Genomic DNA, 25,017 nt, shown 5'->3' with positions numbered 1-25,017 from the left:
TTAGTTACCTGGCCTATGAATGAAAGTGAGGCTAGAGTTGACCTTTTTTCGTGCTTTTCTTATGTAAGTTCCAACCGTAATTAGCATTAGATCAACATCATTAACATAAAAAAGCAAGGAGGTCTGTACGATAACAACGTCAACTCCAGCCTCATTTTTATCTCAAGGCCAGGTAACGAAGCAGATAACTGTAAAAAGGTCTAATTAAAGGCTTTTAACTCGCCGGTTAATTTTACATTGTTTAGGCAAATTCCACTTGCACTGATACTCAACTCGTCATACACCATGGAGATGGCACAATTCAATATGAAGATTGCCCGAGATGTCCTCCGGGTCAGGGACTTTCCCTTGAGTGTGGACACTTTATACTGGACCCAGAGACGCGTATAAACTGCGAACATTGCTCACCAGGAGAATCATATTCTGACAAAGATGATATCCAGCAGTGCAACAAGTGTGATTCCTGCATGGAAGGTCAGGAAGTTGTCCATCCATGCGATAAAACAACGAATGTTCAGTGTGGGAAATCATGTGTCGACCCCAACAGGTACAGTTCTAATCAATGGAATGTTTTCCTTTTCTCGTCAGGACGCTGTAACCAAAAACGTTCAAATTCCATACTAGGATAAGATAAGATAACTTTATTATATCACGTCAGGATATCTCTATTTACAAAATCTATTTACAAAATTATTATTAACACGTAATAAAAGTCAAAAATGTATTATTACAAATGCTAGAATCCAAGGAAAATGCTGAAAACAACAAAATCAATTATTAAAACAAGATATTTTGCCGCATGGCAACATCGCGATTGGCTAGCAAATAATTGACATGTTCACTTTTATCGGTTATTCTATTAAAGATTTCTTCCGACAATTTCCAGAATCCATTAGGCGAATCAGGTTTAGATGACTTAAAGAGGTCAAGACCAGCCTTAAAGGCATTAATACTTGTTGAATTTCGCACGCGTAGTGGCAACTGGTTCCAATATTTAATAACTCTATTGCTGAAGAAGTCATGCGCTGATCTTAATGGATGATGAGAAGTGACATTAAGATTACGAGTTCGATAAGCTGTATTTGTCCCAAACATATTGTGACCATAGTCCACAAAACCGTTGATTATTTTGAAAGTCTCGATCAAGTCACCACGCATTCGACGTTCCAGTAAAGTCGTTAATCTTCGCTGTAATCTTTGACGATAAGGGAGTAGACCCATGCCCTCAACTGTCCTCGTAAACTGTCTTTGGCAGTCCTCAATTTCCATTATAATGCCCCAGTTTCCGTGTCTTGCGGTTGGGGCCCACACCTGCACTGCATATTCCAAATGGGGTCTGACAAAAGCTTTGTAAAATGGTATCAGCACTTCCGGTTTCCTAGATACAACATTCCTAATGATCCATGACGTCATTTTTTTTGCTTTTCCAATCATTCTTCGTAATTGTTCCTCCCAACAAAGGGTATCACCAGCTGAAAAAACCACTCCCAGATCTTTTTCCTTTTCAAGCACTTGCAAGCGTGTATGGCCCATCATGTAGTTATTTTTAGGGTTGTCTTTACCAATATGCAAAACGCTGCACTTTGATTCATTAAATTTCATTTGCCACACGTCAGCCCAATGGGATAAGCAGTGTAAGTCCGACTGAATGATTGCAGGTGATCGTGCGTTTCCTATTAACTTTGAGTCGTCAGCAAATAACGTGGTTGTATTCGTTGTGATAGCAGGCATGTCATTAATAAACAAAAGAAACAACAAGGGCCCCAAAACGGAACCTTGAGGCATTCCAGATAATACGGATTCCCATGTGGATAATTCGTCGCCTTCATGGAATGCCATTGCCAGTAATAAAATTTCGAATAATGTTGTTACATTGGCCGGTTATCTAATATGCTTTTAACTTCAACAGGAGTCGCTGCTGTGGAACTTTATCGAACGCTTTCTGAAAGTCCAAGTAGACTAGGTCTACTACATCCCCATCCTCTAAAATAGTATTGATCTCATGCACTGTTTCCAAAAGATTAGAGAGACCCGCCTGGCCGTCGACAAAGCCGTGTTGGTATGGGCTGAGGTTGTCATGCACGTGGGTGTAGAGATGTCTATAAAGTAATTTCTCTAATACTTTACATAAAATGCAAGTAAGAGAAATAGGTCTATAATTGCATGCATCATTGAGTGAACCTTTCTTATGTAAGGCAGTAACTATTGCAGTAACTAGCTCTGTGCCACGGCAGTTTCACGGAGAAACTATTATTTTCTCGAGTCTTTGTTTTTGGTATGTGTTTCAATTCCACGGGTAGAAAAATAAATCAGTTACAGTTGACTCCCGATAAATCGAACCCTCGAGTAATTGATCTACTTATCATTTCCTATTATTATTGTACCGTATGCGTTAAGTCTGTTAAAATCCTTATCTCTATTGCCGTATCAAATCACACCCGCATCACTACTCAAATTGTAACGTTTTTGTTAACCGTAGTCATTTGCTTATAAGACCCTGATGAAGAAAGGCAGTGCTTTCGAAATATTGGCCTTTTTCAATATATTCCTTCACGGTTATATAAGCCTTGCTCTTTTTAGCATTTTATAATATTTAAATCGCTGATGAGGTCCTTCACCAGGATCCCGTGCTTCTGTTTTGTTACGTTGGTCCTTGCTTAGAAATGGACATTCGGAAGTAACAAGAGATAAGCTTTTATTGCTCATTTCTTATGTTACCATCAAAAGAACTTCAATTCAACCTTAAATAATATTTCAGTATGTTTTTTAACGACTTACACTGATTTGCAAAACGAGACGAGCCTTGATACAGAAAGAAACCTAAACATTAAAGCTAATCTTGGGCCTAATTGCATTCTACAAAGGAGAATACAGTTAATAATCCTGGGTGTCCTATGATTTCAAGGGTAACCTTCTCTGAGATTTTTTCGTCAGCATTTCCTGCGCCATTTTGAATGACGTCATACATCAGACGTGCAAAGACTATTGTGCACCTCGTGGTTTTCGTAGTAGCCTGAGCAAGTCTGAAGATCATAAAGTGGATATCTAAAGACTATAACTTTACTTTTTAACTAAATAAATACCTTTTCCATTTTCTAAAAACAACTATCGTAGGTCTTTCGATGACGAAAAAGGCTGCCTCAACTGCTCATGTTGAGGTGACGGCAATCATACAGTGGAGGAGGAGTGCAAAAGAAAATTGGGAGCAGGATCAAACATGATCTGTTCCTTTAACAGTAGTGCCACTGTGTGTGAATTTACCTCATCATTGCTCCAAGGTGAAAACAACAGCAGTCACGTTGTTACGACAAGGCTTCTTAACCAGATCTTTTCCTATTTTATCAGGCAATCGTCCCGAGCTGAAACTACCAGCAGTCACGTTGTTACGGCTGGGCTTTTTAACCAGAGCATCTCCAGTCGCGATTTTATCACGCCATCGCCCCAAGCTGAAACCACCACCAATCAAGATCCCACCACATCTAGGCCGGTTACTAGAAGAATCCATCACCCAAAGGAGATAAACGAACCTTTTTTAATTGCAGTAGTGATTGTATCGTTTTTGGTGTTATTTGGGATCGTTGTGGCAACTCTTTATTTTCTTTACCCGGAATCGATGCAACGATGCTGGAGGTGCAGGAATGAAGCCGCGATTGACCCTGCAATGGGAATTGAACTTGGGCAAAATCCCGGGGAAAGGACTCCAGTGGTGCCAGAAGGTATGTTGACAATGGTTTCTTTATGAAGAGCTTAAATTGACCAATTAGTTAGGCTCAAAGATCCTTTAGTTATTTAATCTACGCGCGATCTTCTGAACTTCAATCATCAGTGGTATGCGGTTACACTGAGTGCCGACTCAGCCACGCCATCAAATGGCTGCAAGGATGCCGGCGACCTTGCATTGATACAGACCTCATTGCTTTTATCGTGTAAACTGTGTTATTGTAATTCTAATTAGTCTATACATGCCTTGCCATCAAAAAAGCAAAAGTTTGTTTAAAAGCAGGATCACCTGCAGCCTCGCTTTCATTCTCAGGCGAAGTAACTTAGCTACAACTGTAAAATGGTCTATTCTCAGTTCGTAAAAAAAATTGAAGTGGACATACATCGCTTACTCAAGCATAGTCCTTGTTTAAATATAATAGCACGAAGCCGAGAATTACAAAGCTATTAACCTATAGAGTGTTTTCACTCACATGATCAGTAACCTTGTTTTTCCACCAAAACAAAAGAAAACATTTGCATGATAATAGAAATCAATTCCCATATGATTCCTTGGGTACATGGCCGGCGCCGCCGTTCCATTGTTTAGGAACAGCAATATAGCCGCCGTGACGTCACGAGAAAACACTATATAATCATTCCTGGTAGCGCTTGACATATACATTTCTGAGAATTCCTGCGAGACATGCCCCCATGCCAGTTCTGAAAAGGGTCCGCCAAATTCTACGAATCCTTCTTGACTAAATCCTGGATCCGCCGAAAAATAATGCGATTACAAGCAAATTAATGGAATTAGTTAGTCCACAGTTGTCGCCGCGTAGTTTCAGAGTGTAACTTTCCAACATATGATGATATCGGTGTTTGCGAAATCTTTCTTGGCAAAAAATGACCACATCTGCAACTGGATTCTCCAGAGACATGACATTTTCAACATCCAACAACAATGCAACTTTAGCCACAATTGTCCCAGGCTTACCAACTAAATTTCAGTCAGGGAGCCCACATCCAAGCCCATTGATGCCTCAACTATCTCAAAAAATTGGTGACTCCGGAGCAACTGGTGATAAGGTTGTCTTTGTGGTGGTCATTGCTCCCCTTGTAATTGTGGTATTTGGTGCTTTTGTGATAATTTACGTGTTGTGTAAGAGGAGGAGGTCTAGAAGCTCTTCTTGAGGTAACAGTGATGTGGAGACCGGAAACATCCCCCATTCAAGCAATGATATGATCGAGTTAATGGATATACGTGTAAACAACACAGGTAATAATTCCTAAATGCAAACGAATAAAGGGAACTTAGTGTTGGCATGAAAGAAAGAAACTGCCAGTGAGTGTTATCACAATTAACATATAATTTATTTATGAATTGAAACCCCACTTGTAGTTCTGGCGTATTCCTCTAAAAAGAGGAAACAGGAAGTATTTCCTAGCTTACAGAAGGGCCAGAATACCATGCAGGTTAAAATCTTTTTGACAAGCTGTTAGATAACGAGTCAAGAAGAAGCCAACTACGTACAATCGTGGCCAAAAATTCTTTTGACATCTTCAATAATACACACAAAAATAACTTAATATATAGTATGCTTCTTCCAACCCCCATTTTTTCCTGCTGTATGAAAAATATGGAATCCCGACACCAGAACCAGGAAAACAGAATCATGATCCAGATCCTTAATATTCTGAATACAGAAAATGAGAAACTGGAAGAAAATTAAATGGAAGATCAGGCATGTAGAAATATTTAAAATATCAATCAATCACAGAAGGCAGAACAGAACAAACTACTGTAGTTGTTGCATATATTGTACACAAGGCCCTAAGCCAATCTGGTCTCTGTACTTTTTTTGAAAGGAGAGAGCTGATGCAATGACACTTAAACTTGTCAACAAGGTTACTGGAAACTTGCAGCATTAAGGCTGCAGAACTTCCTGCCAGCTAGAAACACAGTTGCAACCTACTACTCACTGAGGAATCTGAGGGCATTAAGTTTGTTCTCCCACTTTGTAACATCAAACGTTGTATTTATTATGATCATAAGTTTCAGGCTTATAGATCATAAACATTTCCAGCAAATTTTAATTCTTATGAAAAATATCTTATAATATTATTCTTCTTGTTTTGTATCTATTGATAATTAATTTAAGCACAATATTATTCAGCTTGTGGCTGTGGCTGTGCTTGGTCATTAATGAAGTATCCAGGTATGTACGTATATCAATCTCTCTAATAGTGGTAGTGCATTGTGAGCACACCCACATTTCCTTACTTTTCTTTTTCTTCATTTCTTGACAATTGTGCAGCCATATTTGCATTACTAAAACAAAAAAGAAGAATTTTCATAAAAATACTCAGAGTTCATTTCCCAAAAAAATAATTTATTAAATCACTCCTCCAATATGGTCGCTGTGACGTCATGTGAACAGTGACACTCTATATGATTAATTTTTGTTTTTTTCACACCAGAAAGTGGCACCAAAGAAGGCGTGACAACAGCTTCCAGAGGTCTTCAGGATGAAGGGAAGGTTGAAGAAGAAGAAGAAGAGCCAAAGGGACTTAGCAGACCCTTGTTATACAGGGTATGTTATATGATTCTGTTAGTTTTGAGTTTGACCATGACAAACAACACAGCCGGGTTGTTAATTACACAACTACAACTCAAGACTTTTTTAAACATATACAAAAACGTGGCCTTACGTGCATGAGATCACACGACCAGAAAGGCAGGGAAATTACTTATCTCAAGACAAGAGTACATGTAAGTGCTTCTGAGCGTGACTACTTTCATCTGCACCACCAAATGGAGGTTTAGTGAAAGGAATATCAAAAAGGTGCCAGAGGGGGCAAACTAGTGTACCCAGCTCTTAGACCAAGGCAGGCAATCCTTGCAACCCATACATGATCCCGCAAAGTCCAGATCATGCAAGAAAGTGTCTGCATTACACAATCAGAGTTTCTCAGGATTAGTTTGGGTGACCAACATAGCAGCTACAGTATCAAGACATGTTAGTCTCTCTATTTATAATCTTCATTAACTAAAGTATTTCTTCCATTATTTAGCAGGAGCCAGTACAGAGCACATCTGTTTGTTGTCAACAACAAGACAGGAGAAGTAAAGGTATCTTAATAAATCTTTTGGAAGTACTATAATTTCAATAAAAAAGGGTTAGTCTAAGTAACAAGAAATCATCCAAGAATTGGTGCAATTTTCTGGACGTTTGCACGAGCAATTCTAAGAGAAATTTGTTATTCAAGACAATGCTTTAAAAAACTATGTGGTAATTATTTATTTGCTCTTATAGATTTAAACTGAACGAATGGAAATTGTCTTTGTCATAGTTTACATAAGTTCTGGGATTGCATGATCATTTACGATGTAATGCGCACATGCGCAGTTGTGTTGGGAACATTGTGCTTATGTTGGAACCCACACAAATGAGTTTCTAATGTTTGGCTCACATCGAGAGAAATTCTAGACTGGTCTTATCTCTGGTTCACAGAGCTAGATTGTGGAATTGTTTTTTGTGAATGACCATATGCCGTTTCAGGCCAGCTGTTGTCTTGCACTTCTTCGAGCATATAACACAGCTAGTATCAGCAGGTCGTGAAGGTAGCAGATATGCATATCCTACGTCTTTCTCGTGTGCTTCTTTGAAGCGTTTCTTCAGTTTGTGCTGTGGACGTTTCCCGGTCATAAGTTCACCATAAACATATGGTACATACATACATACATACATACATACATACATACATACATACATACATACATACATACATACATACATACATACATACATACATACACACATACACACATACACACATACATACATACATACATACATACATACATACATACATACATACATACATACATACATATACTTTATTTACGCTCGAAGATTACAGAGTAGCTGTAGAGCTAATGTTTCGAGAAAATAAGTTAAAATAAGTTAAAATAAAATGAAATATGTTATATCACAATTCCAATATTATTTATAAACTATATACAACATGCATGCAAAGGGAAATATAACTTGTAAATCTACTGTGAAAAAGCTTCATATCTGAGGATCTCCTGCTTGAATTGTAGAAAATTTAATGTTTTGTAAGTGTCTCTCTTAATAAAATAGTTTCAATCTCCCTAAAATGAGACAAAATTCCTTTTAACTGAGCTGATACTACCGAATTCTCGTTCAACAGTAGGTAATTATAATTTAAAACAATAAATATTTGAAGCTTAATACGTCTGTGGGAAGGCCGGATAGAAAACTAGTTGCATTTCAACGGTTGAACTGAACCAGAGTCCTATCTAAGACCTACGTAACACTGGTGAGATGCTCTACTCATTGAGTTCGGGAGCTACAGCCTCGATCAACAGTGTTGAAATACTTTGTAATGCCTTGCCCTCCCACAATGTTCTTTTGGCAAATGGGCTCAGAGACTCGCGTTTAAACAACTTACAATGTGAGGGGAGAGTAAACCGCGACACGGAAAGCTTCAGATCTGTATAGTCTTGTACTGTTCCAAGGAATTTTTTCACAGACTCTACATGTAGGTGGTTTATCTACGTCCTGAATGGACAATTTTTCCGCTGGTCTGCGGGCTTTACACATCCTGTCTAGGACTCTCAAAACTGCCAGGCAATTAGTTTACCAGCGGGCAACTTTTTACATTACCAGCAACTGTTCCTGAAGAAGGGGTGGAAACAGCTACTACCGGCCACCAGGGTGATTCAGAAGTGAACGTTAAAGAAAAAGAAGAAAAAGGAGGAGGACGAGGAGAAGAAGAAGAACCCTTGTTAGTAAAGGTACGTGCTTCAGTGTTTTAATTACTGCTTTCATAAAGAGTTAACTTGAATCCCGAGATAGAGGTTGCGTGGCAAACCAGCCAGCCCTTAGACCGCGTAACGCTCCCATAGCGCAATCCTTGCCCGGCAAGTGCCTGCACAGCAAGCTACGCTAGCACCTTATTGACAAACAATAAAAGTAAAATGTGAAAGGGAGGCAAGTAAACTGAAGAAAAAAACGATACAAGATGACCGGGAGTTATAGGTGCTTCCATGTGACTGCTAGAATTAGGCAAGCATGCACTTAGTCCCTATCCCGCCAGCTGCTATCGCTCTGACTGAGGAGAAAATAATGCACGCATTCTACTCTACTCTTTTGTTGTTAACTTTTTGAAAATGCATTTAAGTGCATCAATAGCACATTATTGATAGCTCATGTATTCCATTTAGTATCTGGCCCTGAGAAATGTTTAATTGAGTTAAGGGAAATCATAATAAGCTACAGGTTTTAATTTTGTCAGACTTCACCTGGTATTTGCTCAAGTTTGTCACAACTCCTTGAGTTACTAGACCTCAGTTCATGACTGATTTTTTGTCCTTTCCTTTTGAATTGGATAATTTCCGTATTTACTCCTGTATAAATCGATCTCCCCTTTTCAAGGCCTAAAAACCAATTTTTCTTTATTTCTTGCTAAAAGGTTGAAATTCAGATTCATAGAATGTCATATTAGCAAGCAGCAGTCACTCTGTTTACATCTGAAACAGACCTGTCTGCATTAAACGACTTTAGAGTTCAATTTCAGGAAGATTACTCTTAATTGGGTCACAAACATGGCAGCTGCACACACTATCAACTGCGGACATAATTATTATTGCTGTCTTTTTAATTATAATTTTAGTTATTATGACTGGACTATTCTAATTACAAGGCCCCTAAAGATAGCAGCCCTTGAGCTTAATCGGCTACCATGTGTAAACAAAGTTTTACATTGCTTTGCTGTGCTTTACTTTCCTCCTTTGTTTAGCTGCAAAACCAGTGTGCTAATAGACAAAAACAAGACAGTACAAGTAAAGGTATCATCAAATTTCTTTTTAAAGGTTTATTAAAATGGAATTGTGGTCATCCAACAAATAATTGTCCAAAACCATTAGGAAAAAAGTCTAGTAACAAAAAGAATGCTTTAGTTTATACCCACCAATTTAAATAACACCCTTCTTGACAGGGAGTGCTTCACTGTTTCAAGAATAAATTGCCTTACTAGAGCTAAATGGAATGCGCCCGGTAGTGGGCGGCAGTGGTTCAACAAAATGCCACAGGTCATACGTTCTTGCTAACAACTGCTAAAATTGTCAAAATATTTGACTGTCATCCTATAGTCCCAAGTGAGCTGAAAATTCCTTCTCACCCATTTATCAGACCTGCGTGGAATGATGAGTGGGTTCCATCAAAGCGTTACATAAAATTTTAAAGTACTTCATTGGGGGCATACAGTCACAGCCAGGTGATTGACAGCCGTGACCTTCAGCTTCAATGTGGAAACCACTGGCATAAAACGACTAACTCGAATAAATCTACTTTTGATATATAATTGATACGTTTAATTAAGTGTGTGATGAAGAGTTTGCTGCCTTTCTCATGCAGTAATGCATGTAACAACATACAACCCATCTCACGGCTTCTTTTTCACACATTAATTACTACAAAGGTATATTTTCCTCTACCTATTATTCAGTTTTGCCTCCTGGGCCCAGTTGCATGATATGATCGGATTTATTTGGCAAAATAACACCCAAAAGTCTCTAGAGACATATGAAGTCACTGGTAAAGATCTTTTTTTCCTTTACACCAGAATACGGTGCTGAAGAAGGGGTAAGAACAACCGCTCCTACAGATCAGCAGGATGAAGAAGAAGAAGAAGAAGAAGAAGAAGAAGAAGAAGAAGAAGAAGAAGAAGAAGAAGAAGAAGAAGAAGACGAAGAAGAAGAAGAAGAAGAAGAAGAAGAAGAAGACCGCAAACCCTTGTTAGAAAAAGTACGTGCTTCAGCGTGACCGCTTTCATCTACATCACGAAATGGAGGTTTAGTGACAGGGGCACCCAACGGAGGTGTTCCGCAGGGGGTTTAATCGCTGGCTGGAAAAGAAGTATTGGGAAGTTGCTGGGAAAGAGATTATTGTTGTGCTGGCAAATTGTTTTCAATCTCCTCACGGTCGCGCCTCTCCTGGGAGAACTATTTTTTGTGACGGTCATTCGAAGTCATTGTACCCTGTTTATTTTCCTTTCTTCTTTCTTTCCCACTCCCCCCCAACTGAAAGCTAGATCTTAGCCCTTTTGCTACGCCCATTTTGGCGTACGATGTATTAAATTGTCGTTTTTGTTTGCTGGCTGGGAAACTTCCGCCAGGCCCTGCTAGCAAACGGAATTCTTGGTCTGTGGGAGTGCGGAACAGATAAAAATTTCCCAGCAGGTAGAGAACTTGCTCTAAGAAGACTAATTTTTGGTTTATTTTATGGCCATGATATATTTTGATGAATTTTGAAAAATGGCTTGTTGGGTGCCCCTGTAGTGACAAGGATGTCAAAAGGCTGCCAGTGGGGGCAAACTAGCCAGCCCTTAAACCAAGTAACGCTCCCATGGCTAGTAATCCTTACAACCCAACCATGATCCCCAAGGCCAGGTCACGCAAGAACTTAGCCTCTGCATTAAACAATAGTAGAGTTTCAGCAGGATTAGTTAAAGTGTTACTATGATCAAAAAATCATTTCCTTTTTTCTTCTGATTTTGAAAGCGTGTTCGCTTAACACGTAACTGTCAAAATTTCGAGCTTTGAGTTTTATCCAAAGGCTGTTTATTTTGAGTGTAAGTTTTGGATTTCATGGTCCGACATTACTCACGTTCAAAATTGGCCGATTGGACCTCAGAGGGTTGGATCTAGAGAAAATGACGTCATTTACTTACTAGCTTAAAATTTCAGCGTGTAAACGCAATTTTTATATATGCAAAACACGGGTTGAAAAGTCTGAAAGCCCGAAACTCCCGTGCTGCATATTAATTAGGCCGCGTACACACGCATTGCATTCTTAAACTAGTGAGTGTTTGACGTCATTTTCTCCTCGACCCATTGAAGTTAGTAATGGCGGACCAATAAATAAGAAAATTCCAGCTAAAATAAACAGGTATCTTTTTAAAATCAGAACTTAAAACTTGGGTGAGTTAGTGTTTAGTTAACATAGTTTTGAAATCCAAAGGAAAAACAAAATTTTTTTTTGGTCGTAGTACCACTTTAACGTTTCGGTCACCAACATGGCAGCTACAACATCAAGTGCAGACATAGTAGTCTCTTTAATTATAATCTTAGTTAACTAAAAGTATTCGTTCCATTATTCAGGAGGAGCCAGTACAGAGCACATCTGTTGATTGTCCACAACAAGATAGGAAAAATAAAGGTAACATAATGGATCTTTTCAAAGTGTTATTTAGATATAAGCACAAGCGTTATGCTTACGTCTGAGTGAAAAAAAATCATCCTTTACTTTTAATTTTACCTGCTAATTGGTGCATTTCTGACGTTTTTCTTAATGCTAGGAGGAATTTGTTATTCCAGACAATGCGTATTGACCCCTAGCCTACGAACGCAGACGTATTTCCGGCGGTCGTTTCTTCGAAAAAAAACGACCGCCGGAAATACGTCTGCGTTCGCAGGCTAATTGACCCTAGGAGTGACTTAATAGATTTTTTGCTGTGTCTAACGCCAGACGATTTTACGTGTCAATGGGGGCGGTTCAGGAGTCCACGGGTTAAAAAAGGTTGAGGACAAAACATGGAGTACTCTTAAAAATAGTTTAGGATTTAAAAATATTATTTTTCGAAGTCGAATGTCCCTTAACCATATTTACTGGCTCCGTGAGCGGGCAAGATGAGACAAATCCCGTGCTGTGATTGGCTACCCGAACGGGCAAGATGGAGCTACACTGCCCGCTCGGGATTTCTCGCTTGGTCCCGCAAGATCAAAGATCATTTTTTTTTGTGTTTTATCCCATATAATAAATCCTTTATTGACTAAGCTTGTTCGGTCAAGCTGGCTGGATAATAATAATAATAATAATAATAATAATAATAATAATAATAATAATAATAATAATAATAATAATAATAATAATAATAATAATAATAATCACTATATTTACCCTCGGATTTTTAGAGTAGGTAGTAGCTAATATCTCCGAGCATTTAATATATACAATTTTTAAGAATCCCAACTGGCGGGAGGCAAACCAGTTGGCTATTTTCAAGTGCGCCAGGAAATTGAATCAGGGACTACCGCAAACAAATTCAATGAGTGGTCAGAACGCGGTCTTGGGACCCGGGATCTCCGAATCTCAAGGCACAGGCCCTAACCACTCGGCACACTGCCCCCCAATAATGGCCTTGTTCCATAAGACGCAAAAAAAAACTTGGCCAATATCCAGCCAACAACCCATGTATATATACTTTCAATGAGTTCAAGTGTTCATGGCCACGTAGCGCCCAGCCACATTTTCAATTCACTACTTGCAAAATCCCATAATGCAATCCGTTTTCTTTTTTGGGGAGGCGGGGGCGGGGCTCTTTACATAAAAACTGTACAAGTTATTTACTCTTGGGGCTGTGTCATGCTTCATTGAAGTGGATATCCATTGCTTTGATGTAAGGAACCCCCCAAAACGGATTGTATTACAGGATTGTGCAAATAGTGAATTGATAAAAGATAATCCGCTGGCCATTACGCAGAACAGTAAACGTGCGAAAACGTGCTTTGTTGTTACTTTGTTCAAAGAACGAAATGTGATTTTTGACTTCGTTTTTGTACTTTTTACATTTTTTTCTTTCGGGCCGCACACTGGCTGCGCATGCCTAAGATTTGTCTGTCTCGTAGAAGGCAAAGCAAGTGGGATTCGAACTCGGCAGAGTGTCGGCATCTCTTCCTTCAGAGGCAATCGCGATGACCACAAAATCAGGGAAGACTACGTGACAGATTTACAGGGAAATATGTATTAAAGAATTGTGTACGTGACCGGAAACGACATTTCGGTCGATGGTATGTTTTCATCGTAGTTACAAATAGTGGTGTATTTTTAACTTTCCCGTATCCCGTGCCCTCTGCCTAAGCTTAAAGGACGTCCCGAAAATTTTGCAATTTTATTGGCTGCAAGTATGAATCACGTGTAAGTTAAGTTGCTGCGCAGAAAGCATGGTACAATTCAAATCTTCAGAATGGGAAGAGAGAGAAGGTAAGCGTCGCCAATTTTGACTGGATAATGACTTTTTTTATTCTGATTACGCGCGATGCCTGTAAGGTAACAGATATCGTAATTTTATAATTCTCCCAGTATTGCTAAGAAAATGTATTAAATAATTTTAAATATCATTGTAGAGACTTGCAAAGTGTCTGTTGTCTGGTTTTGATTGGAATCAATGCCGTTAACAACAGTTTTAAATGTAAACAAATATTCACGATCGCACTTAACCCTATCATTGGGTCACGGAATGTGGACTGTGGACTTCGAACCACGTAATTGAAACTTGATATTTACCAAGACATTGTAACATAAAAATAAAAAAAAAACCAGTGACGTCCTGTGACCTTGAAGGAAGTCGGCTAAAAATTCTTCGAACAAAGTGTAGGCTACCCGTAGCCTCTTGTTAAATAAAGAAGAGAAGTTAGGGCTCAGTTTGCCGGTTAAAGCAGGTTTACAAAGCCAGTTACAAAGTTCAACCGTCCGACATTGCTGGGATATCCACCTTCCGAAAATGTTTTTGGTTCTGATCAAGTGGACAAACTACCGCCTGAGGTCGCTCGCAAGCCTGCTATTGCATTGTTGGTGGGTTGAAATGAAAATTTAATCTTTGTCAATTGATCCTGATGTGGAATTGCAACCGCGGGAACATTTTGTCCAGGAATATTTGAATCAAGTTGGTGGGCTCCCAAGAATAGATGGTGCAGCCTTGGGATTTTATTATACCGTTGACAACTGAGGAGTTGAAAATGGCTCAAAACGCGTGGCATGTGGAAAAAAACCACACAAGAAGGAAGCGACACACAATGGCAGTAAGGTTAACTTTTTTAAGGGAGAATTTTTTCTTATAATTATCTACTCAAATCTTTTATCGGGATTCCCATAAAAAAACCCTTATATTTTTCTTGGGTTTCCCTCACACTGAACTTGGGGCGCCTGTGATGCAAATTAATGGTCATGTTGATATGATGTTCAAATTACGCTCCGCGCGCTGCTGTTACATTGGGTCAAAACAAATCGTAGAGCTTCGGCTACCTTTGGTAGTACTCCATGTTTTGTCCTCAACCCTTATTGCAGTGACAGAAGTAAACCTGAACGAAAATGGGCATTGTCTTCGTTCATCATTAAAGTTATGATATCCGGCAATCGGACGGCTTAGTTGTATTTGTGCGGGACTCCGTGCTGTGATATCAAACCTTGGCCAAATCAAGATTCAGGGTTCGAAAAAACTGAGGATAAATCCTTGTTTTGATAAGGACATGCACACGTGGTCAAACGTATTAAATTTTCTACTCATCACTGATACAAAGATAAAACGTAGATGCCGTATCGCAACATTTGTTCACTGATAAACGATGAGATGATGTGTAAGCCAAATACTGTTAAAAAATATAGCCTGGGAAATGAATTACTGAGAAAATGTTTGGGTCACATCCCTAGCTGGACTGCAGCAATTTCTCATCACACCGTATTGTGGTAACCATTTTGTGCAAGGTAGAGATAATAAACTAAATAAGGGGACAAATTTAAAAAGCTCTAGTCACAGCACAGCTGTGTGTTTTTCTTGATGGCGCACATTTTAAAATTCCATGCAGGCATCCCGTTCATTTTTATTGATTTCTCCCCGATCACTCCACCCTGCTCCGCATGTGAGTCAGTCGCTGTTATACTCCTAGCACGAAATCAGTAGTTGCAGTGTTTTCAGTTGCCCCTCGTATTACGAGTGATTTTGCTGGTTGTCATGTCTGTAGTGTACAGTGAGTTGCCTGTGTAAGCTATAGCTATGCTACTTGAGAATTGATGGCATGCCTGGTTCTTTTCCTCTTTCCTGTTTACAATCTGGAATACAGACATTACAATGCCGCGTAAGAAGGTGACGATCATGCACATTCCTTCCTTTTTCAGACTCGAAGCATTTGGAAAGTCTCCTCGATAAAATCGATACCCTGGATGAAATATGCTATTGTTTGGATACACCTGTTCCTGGTCGCGGTAATTACAGAGTCGTTGCTGAACATTACGGCTTTACACATTACAAGATAAAATCCGTTTTGGAGAAATCTGATGGGGGTCCATCTAGAGCTTTGATTGAGAATATTGTTGCTGGGGATCCAGATCTTACAGTAGAGGAGTTTGCAACGGTGGTAGAAGAAAAAGCAAAGCGGAAAGATGTCTCCAACTTGCTGAGGGCCTACGATTCACCAGAAGTTATTGTTTGAAAAGTTAATACACTTCTCTTTTTCGTTTTACATTTTTTTGAAGTAACGTAATTGATTGACTTTCGTAGACATAGACATTTGTGATAGTACATTTTCCTATCTGGTACGAGCCATTTTGATATTATTAGCATGTAGTATTGCTAACTAAAGCATGGTAGCTTATAGTATTTTTAACTACAATTTTATTGATTTTTGGTTAATAGGCTTTACTTACAAATGGGTATTTTACCATAATAATAGTGTTTTAATGATGAAATGGTATATGAAATGAATCATATATGAACTGCGGATATGAAATCAAGTGAAGCTATGATCTTCGCAGTTATGAGCGCAATTTTTGCAATTGCGTAGAGAAGCCTGAAAAATTCAGGATTCCAACAGGGTTTGAACCCGTGACCTCGCGATTCCGGTGCGACGCTCTAACCAACTGAGCTATGAGGCCACTGACGTTGGGAGCTGGTGGGTTCTAATGGTCCCGTGAGGAATGGATCAATGATGAAATGGTATATGAAATGAATCATATATGATCTGCGGATATGAAATCAAGTGAAGCTATGATCTTCGCAGTTATGAGCGCAATTTTTGCAATTGCGTAGAGAAGCTTGAAAAATTCAGGACTTCAACGGGGTTTGAACCCGTGACCTCGCGATTCCATTCCTCACGGGACCATTAGAACCCACAAATGACCAGCTCCTAACGTCAGTGGCTTCATAGCTCAGTTGGTTAGAGCGTCGCACCGGAATCGCGAGGTCACGGGTTCAAACCCCGTTGAAGTCCTGAATTTTTCAGGCTTCTCTACGCAATTGCAAACATTGCGCTCATAACTGCGAAGATCATAGCTTCACTTGATTTCATATCCGATATGATTCATTTCATATACCATTTCATCATTGATCATTCCTCACGGAGCCATTAGAACCCACAAATGACCAGCTCCCAGCGTCAGTGGCTTTATAGCTCAGTTGGTTAGAGCGTCGCACCGGAATCGCGAGGTCACGGGTTCAAACCCCGTTGAAGTCCTGAATTTTTCAGGCTTCTCTACGCAATTGCAAAAATTGCGCTCGTAACTGCGAAGATCATAGCTTCACTTGATTTCATATCCGCAGATCATATATGATCGATTTCATATACCATTTCATCATTGATCCATTCCTCACGGGACCATTAGAACCCACAAATGACCAGCTCCCAACGTCAGTGGCTTCATAGCTCAGTTGGTTAGAGCGTCGCACCGGAATCGCGAGGTCACGGGTTCAAACCCCGTTGGAGTCCTGAATTTTTCAGGCTTCTCTACGCAATTGCAAAAATTGCGCTCATAACTGCGAAGATCATAGCTTCACTTGATTTCATATCCGCAGTTCATATATGATTCATTTCATATACCATTTCATCATTGATTCATTCCTCACGGGACCATTAGAACCCACAAATGACCAGCTCAGTGGCTTCATAGCTCAGTTGGTTAGAGCGTCGCACCGGAATCGCGAGGTCAAACCCCGTTGAAGTCCTGAACTTTTCAGGCTTCTCTACGCAATTGCAAAAATTGCGCTCATAACTGCGAAGATCATAGCCTCACTTAATAGCGTTTTGTTGGTTATTCATAGTAACACCCTTGCTTACTATGGTATGGTGAGTTTGGTTACCAGTCTGATCCAGATACGGCTCGGAAAGGAAAAGTACTCTCTCGCCATTTCTGTATCGAGGTAGTTCACTCCTACTTCAAATTTCAATTTATTTCCAAAAAAAAAAAAAAAGGATTTTCCCATTGTAGTATACTTGCTCTTCGATTGATACCGAAAAACAACTGCCCTCATGTTTTTCATGCACGTAGTCACATCAAATTCTGATCGTTCGTTTTGGAGCAGTTGCGATTGGTCAAAGCAATCACAACTTGGTGACTGTTCTTTTTACGCGGATGTGGAGCTATTTAGAAGAGTTCATAAGTTATGGTAGGTTTTTTGTTGCCCCCCTCTGCAAAACAAAACCATTTTATTGAATGAGTATTTCTGCACATTTTTAACAGGGGTGAGGGGTGGGGGACATGTCCTCCCAAAAATAGCTTTTAGCTTCTAGTTCGGTCTTCTCGTACTCCTGAAAACAATGCAAACAGGTATCACTTACGTATGGATAATCGAAATTCTACTCAAAGACAATATTTTTAGTAATTTTAGCTTTTTCATTTTGTTATTCTTTTTTGATATATTTTGTAGGTCATCAAATTTGCCACAGTTTTGCAAGCGTTATTTTTACAGCAGTTAATGTGTAGAAGAATTTAAAATATTTGTCTTAACTTGAACAATTTTAGGTGCTTTCATAAATTGTTTTGAAAATGTTTACTTCTCGGGTAATGAGATCAAAATATTTATGCTCAAGTAGATATTTTTGGGCAATATTATTGACTAACATTCTTTTTTGATTCTATGATTCAGGAGCCATAATGCCCCTGGATGACGTCTGAGTGTATTATCGATACGATAAAGGACAAATTTGTATATTACAAAAAATAGTTTTTCGGTAGTAATGCCATTCATTTTAATTCAGATACCATCGTAGCATTAGTTTACATGCTTGAGGTAGTACTGTGTCATTTTATGGTTTTGAAAGAAGACCAAAAAATAGTTTTGGTTGGAATTTTGTTGGCAGTAATGCCATTTATTTTAATTCACATACCATTGTAGCATACTTTGTCATTTTATGGTAGGCAGTTCCCAAATATCTGTGAACTGGAATGTCAACTTTGTTAACTGAGATAGAGTGTGAGATTTTAAAATCTCACAGAGAGACCCTTGTATATGTATACAAGTTACGAGGGTCTCTCTAGCCAACAGCGCATCCCTGCCCCCCAGGAGGATCACCAATGGATTCACAGTCCAAACCTTAGCGAAATGTAGTTAATTAATGAAGTTTTTGAAACGACCAAGGACGGACAACCCCTGGATGACATTTTTCATTGGGCGAAAAACTTTTTATGCCCTGAGCGGGATTTGAACCCACGTCCCCCTGATTACCGATTGATTACTGATTACCTGATTACCTGATTACTTGATTACCTGATTACCTGATTACTGATTACCGGTTGGGATCACCACTACACTATCAGAGCAACCATGCTGGCTACATGGCCAATCTGGATAGTCAACCGGTAATCAGGGGGACGTGGGACGTGGGTTCAAATCCCGCTCAGGGCATAAAAAGTTTTTCTGCCAATGAAAGATGTCATCAAGTTTGAAAGGGTTCAATTATTAGGGTTTAATTATTAGTTTCGATGTCCGGTGATTAACGCCTTTTTCGGAATAGAGCTAACTATTTCTTATCTCACGTATTGTCCACTTATTGAATTCCAACCGCACATATTACATGACATATTATTGATTTTTTATAATTTTTTTGTAATTTTAAACATTTTACACCTTTTGGTTCATGGTGTTGTATAAATAGCGCAAGTTCAGTTGTACCAGGTATTTTTAGTTTTTAGTTTTTATAGCGTGTACTGAAGAAGCCCGAAGGGCGAAACGTTTACACGAAATTAAAATATACTAGACCTGTGAGAAGTTCGCCAGCGACTCATTTTTTCATTCTCCCTATTAACTTATCTGAGTCAAGACGTTTTGTATCCTTTTGAATCCTCCTCGCAAGTGGCATCATCGTTGGATACTCAATCTTTATCATTCTACTTATTCATTCACCGATTGAGTGCCTGTGAATCTTTATTGATCCGATGATGTCCCAGTCTGCACAAAACATCATTAATACCTGGAACAAGCTGACACGATTCCAACATCACTCCCGTTTTTTAACACGCTGTAAGCAACTTAATTCTATTCCGAGAGGCCTTAGGCTGAAGTTCAACCTGGCTTTTGGCTCAAAAGATGAGGCTCTCCAACAACGATGCGAGCAACATCTGAATACAGCATCGATGAACATTCTCAATGATCTTGTTACTTTTGCTGATACCACGACTCGCAAATTACAGCAACACTTGGAAGAAGAACGAAAAATTCTCTTCGATGAGCAAGACCAGACAACAGCCAGTAGTTCTTGGAATCAAGCAAAGAAAAGCATTGCCACCTTGAACCGAAGCCTAAACAAAGATCAAAGATCAAGAAAATCAGAAGATCACACCTAGCAATCAACACCATGCTGAACTCTCAAATGAAGGGAACACACCGACATCAACACATAGGAATAGACGTTTTTCTGAAAAGGTTAGAGTAGCTAAGATACAAAAACTTATCTCTTCAGTTAACGTTAGAGTTAATGGGGAGAAATTTTTCCCCATTAACCTTTCTTCACGGGAACTCAATCAAGACGAGAAATCTTTGCTTAGTAAAGGTCCTTCTTTTTGTCCAGTCCCACGTGACGTTAATAGAGTTAAATTACTAGAGGATTGGGAAAAATTTGAACACCGTATCAGAGCTACCACGTTTTTTTACAATCAATCTAACTCTGATGTAGCAGATAATGAATCTTTGTTTCCTAAAGTTAAGAAAGTGTCATCGTGGAAAGCCCCAGTTTCTAAATTCCTGGAGGTTGAGTTGTTTCTTGAATCGGTAAAGAACGATTTATTTAATCCTGGCAATTTTTCCATTGTTCTTGACAATCTCACGGCAGACGAGAGAGGGGCCCTTTCAAAACTTAAAACATTAGATCAACAAGTCATCAAAATTCAGGATAAAGGATCTAAATATGTGATCCTTGACCAAACAGAATATTCTGATAAAATGCTTGGCCAGCTAGAAAACCCACTCCATTATGAAACATTAGATTCGGATCCCAGCATCAACTCCGTTCACAGCATCAGTAAGTGGAGTAATAAGTGGCTACTCGAGGGACAAATCGATAAGGACATCGCTAACTGGGTTGTTAACAACAAACCTAAACCGGGCAAAGCCTTCGGCACAATTAAGACACATAAAGAAGGGAACCCCTTACGGTTAATTACATCTTGTTGCGGGATAGCTATTGAAAATCTTTCAGCTTTTACAGAATACTATCTCAAACCATTAGCTCAAAAGTTGCCCTCTTTTGTCAAAGATACAACTCATTTATTGCAAAAAATCGAAGATCTAAATAAGGATGGGCCATTCCCCAAAGGTACTCTTCTCGTTTCTTGGGACGTTGTCTCGATGTTTCCAAACATCGATAACAACTTGGGAATTAAAGCTGTTACCGATGCTCTCAACTCGTGTGAAATTCAGGTCCCATCCACTCCATGTATTGTTGAAGCTGTCAAGATCTGTCTTGAACACAACAATTCCAACTTTCAGGGCAAACATTTCCTACAAATTCATGGAACTGCTATGGGCCCGAAAAATGCTTGTAGTTACGCTGATTTAGCAATGGGAGATATTGACCAAAAGGCTAAGTCCGCTACAATTTGGCGGTATAGAGACGACATTTTCGATCTATGGACGCAAGGTGCCTCTAAACTTAATGATTTCACTGATTTCATTAATGCTTTATATCCCACCATAAAATTTACTGTAGTATCATCTGAAACCTTTCTCAAGGTTTTAGATCTCAGACTTTCATTGGTTGACGGGTATATTCAAAACCTACTGACCACCATATGTACTTATTACGTAACAGTGCTCACCCAACGCATTGTACTAAGGCAATCCCATTAGAGTTGCCACCCGGATTCGCAGAAACTGTTCAACCATTGAAAAATTTGACCAACGTAGTGATGAATACCAGACATATCTCGTTGAGAGAGGTTATAATCCAGCGGAAGTCAATAAGCAATTTTTAAGGGCAAAAGATCTACCCAGGGAGGACTTACTCGCCTCGAAACCGAAAGACAAAAAAATCGTCTTTCCTCTGGTAGTCGACTATAACCCTCATCTACCAAACATCAGCAAAATCATCAAATCATTTAGTCATCTTATTTATGAATCGCCATTGCTATCCCAGATTTTCCCAAAGGGGTCAATTGTTACTTCTTATCGAAGACCCAAAAACATAAAAGAGATTCTAGCAAGGCCTAAAAAAACCCATAACAGCAATAATACTCCCGTAGGATGTTTTAAATGTAAGAACAAATGTGATCTATGCAAACATTATCTTGTTGAAAATAAGATCTTTCACAGCGCCTGTACAGGCCGTTTTTACTCCATTAGACAGGATGTACATTGTAGGTCGAAGAATGTCATCTATTTAGTCACCTTTAAAACATGCAAGATTCAATACGTAGGTTCAACATCGAATGAATTCAAGGTCAGATTTCGAAATCACACATCGGCTATGTTGACCAACAAGGCCACGTGTGAATTGGCCGTCCATTTCAAGAGAAAAGAACATCACATGTCTGACTTTGAGTTCATTGTTATTGAAAAAATTGTTAATGACACTACTGATGATATGGACAAGGTTTTACTCACAAGAGAGGCCTTTTGGTGCGCACAGTTATGCACCCTCCAACCTTACGGCTTGAACAAAAGATCCGAGTTTAATTCCAAAAATAGAATAAGGTTTAATTAATCATTCACTGGAGTAATTGTGCAACCAGTTGGGCTTTTTTTCAGTTACGCTGTGCAGATCGGCATTCTCACAGGCCCTGTTCAGGGATTCTATTACTTTTTAGAGCCCCTGGGCGGGGTTCTGTTGTTTTTAGTACTGGCGTGGTTCCAGAGGCTTCCTCTTGGGATCTTGTTTTGCGCTCATCATATGGCCACCTGATTGCATGATTTACAAAGTCCTGTTGTTTTTTTTTTAATTATTAGTTTCGATGTCTGGTGATTAACGCCTTTTTCGGAATAGAGCTAACTATTTCTTATCTCACGTATTGTCCACTTAATGAATTCCAACCGCACATATTACATGACATATTGTGATTTTTTATAATTTTTTTGCAATTTTAAACATTTTACACCTTTTGGTTCATGGTTTTGTATAAATAGCGCAAAGTTCAGTTGTACCAGGTATTTTTAGTTTTTAGTTTTTATAGCGTGTACTGAAGAAGCCCGAAGGGCGAAACGTTTACACGAAATTAAAATATACTAGACCTGTGAGAAGTTCGCCAGCTACTCATTTTTTCATTCTCCCTATATATATATATACCCTATATATATGTATATATATATATATATATATATATATATATAACTCAAAATGACAGGGAATTTTTTGTTGTCGCCTGCTCCCTCCTAACTTCCCAATCGAACCCCTTTTTTTACAACACTATCTGCGATCAGGAATTGACACTCCCAACCTCGTCACCATGGTCTCGGCTCGATGAGGAGAGAGACCCTGGCTGGAGCTGGTCACGTGGTTCTCCTCGACAAACATTTTCCCACTGGGGTAGAGTTTTTGTTATATTTGGACTCGCAACTGGGCGACCGCGTAATTGTTTGATAAGGCATATTTTCAATAAATAATCTTTACAATGTCAGTTTCAAAAAGGTTGAAACAGCTGATGTTATATTCCCACAGGAGATTCCCACAAAAGCGGCCAAGCTAAAACCAAGAGCTTTTGTGACCGATAAGACCTTCGATGTCGAATGGCGATTGAAGTTCGCAAAAAAAATTCGTTAGTGGCTAAGGTTGCTTCTACGTATCATACACTATCATGAAAATACACCACACACTACGCTTGCTTGATAAAATGTCTCGTCTGTTTTATTTTCACCGGCGCCAAAAATATGCTTCACAACTGATTTTTGTTATAAATGAAACGCTAAAGCCCCGGTGTACAGTTGTAAAAACATAACAACGGCACGAAGTTGTTGAAATATAGATAACTGTCTTCTCGCTGTACAAGCTTTCGACTTAGGAATCACTTTGTTTAACATTCGGAAGAAAAACGAAAATCAAAGAACAAAATAAAATACCTGCACAGTTAGTTTGATGTCGATACGTGACATAAACAATTACCTTAAAATTCCGAAAATAAGACCCGGGGCTTATATTCTTCTTTTCGAAGGGCTTATTTTTGGAGGGGCTTATCTACGGAGGGAAATTTGCGTTTCCAAATCGATTGGGCTAGCCTTATAGCTGGAAGTAAATTTACCGTTTTTGCTTTGTTTTACTTTGTATTTGAGGGAAATTTTCCAAGTACAAGCTCCCGCGGGGTTTAACGAAGGGTTTTTTGCGTTTCCGCTTTGGGGGACTTATATTTGGATGGGTTTATACATGGAGGGGCTTACTTTCGGAATTTTAAGGTATATAAGCTTATGACACCGACTGATCGATCGCCGCACATGTTTATTTCTCATGGATAAACGTTTCGCTTGCTTCCTTTCTCGACAAAACTTTCTTTTCTTTAAACGCGTCGCAAACTATTAGTATCCTTCCTTATCACTCAATTCCGAATCGAGTGTTCACTTGAGCTTCCCCAAGTATAAAGATTGAATCCGGATGTTCTCACGGGCATACAAAAATTCGAACGACGCGAGAAGACTTTCTGTTGCGTCCGATTGATTTGACAACAACTTTTTGGCTTTCTCGTCGAATTCCATGTGTAGTACATTCAATACCTTGCCGTGAAACGTTTTTTCCGTGGTCTTCTGCCACGAAATCAAATGCGTTGTGATTCCCTTCCTCACAATGATGACAAGGCCTACACTGCCACCCCTCCCCAAACATAAATTTTAAAAAATCTCCCAGATTTAATTTTGGGAGACACGTGACCAGCCCCAACCAGGGTCTCTTCTCAACGATAATGGAGACCCTGGGAACGAGGTTGTGACAATCCTCCGTTTCTTCACAATCTATGTCGTTCTAAAAAACTGATTGAAAGTAAAAAATTCAAATGGCTTCTGTCCTGACTCGATCGTCAGAAATGGTAAGGCCACAATTGTTTTCTGGTCCAATAGTTCTAAAATTATAAAAAATGCAATTTCTGCCGAACAAGGCTGAAATCATGATGAATGTTTTGCCGGCACGAGACATGGCGCGGCCCGGCCTCCAGGCCTGTGCATTGTGGGTATGCTACTACGATATAATATATACTAGTTATGCAACGCTTTCGAGTAGTATACCGTGCAATATCTCACGAGTCACTTGTATTTTCTTGGTATACA

At 39.2% G+C, this 25,017-nt stretch overlaps 1 protein-coding gene and 1 long non-coding RNA gene across 2 annotated transcripts in view; one reads left to right on the top strand and one right to left on the bottom strand.

The window, feature by feature from the left end:
- The window catches only part of LOC138015150 (uncharacterized), a 154,183-nt gene that overhangs the window by 39,131 nt on the left and 90,035 nt on the right, over positions 1-25,017 (bottom strand). The window lies entirely within an intron of this gene.
- Positions 3,218-16,553, top strand: LOC138016278 (uncharacterized). The gene is made up of 8 exons (XM_068863448.1): positions 3,218-3,716; positions 6,181-6,293; positions 6,775-6,832; positions 8,397-8,524; positions 9,529-9,577; positions 10,354-10,535; positions 11,891-11,948; positions 15,684-16,553. The coding sequence occupies exons 1-8, from the start codon at positions 3,218-3,220 to the stop codon at positions 15,995-15,997; spliced, it is 1,401 nt and encodes a 466-aa protein (XP_068719549.1). The 3' UTR covers positions 15,998-16,553.

This window comes from Montipora capricornis, chromosome 9, assembly GCF_036669925.1.
Source record: "Montipora capricornis isolate CH-2021 chromosome 9, ASM3666992v2, whole genome shotgun sequence".
Taxonomy (NCBI): domain Eukaryota; kingdom Metazoa; phylum Cnidaria; class Anthozoa; order Scleractinia; family Acroporidae; genus Montipora; species Montipora capricornis.
Note: the sequence above shows the minus strand (reverse complement) of the source record. Positions and strands in the feature narration are given on the sequence as shown.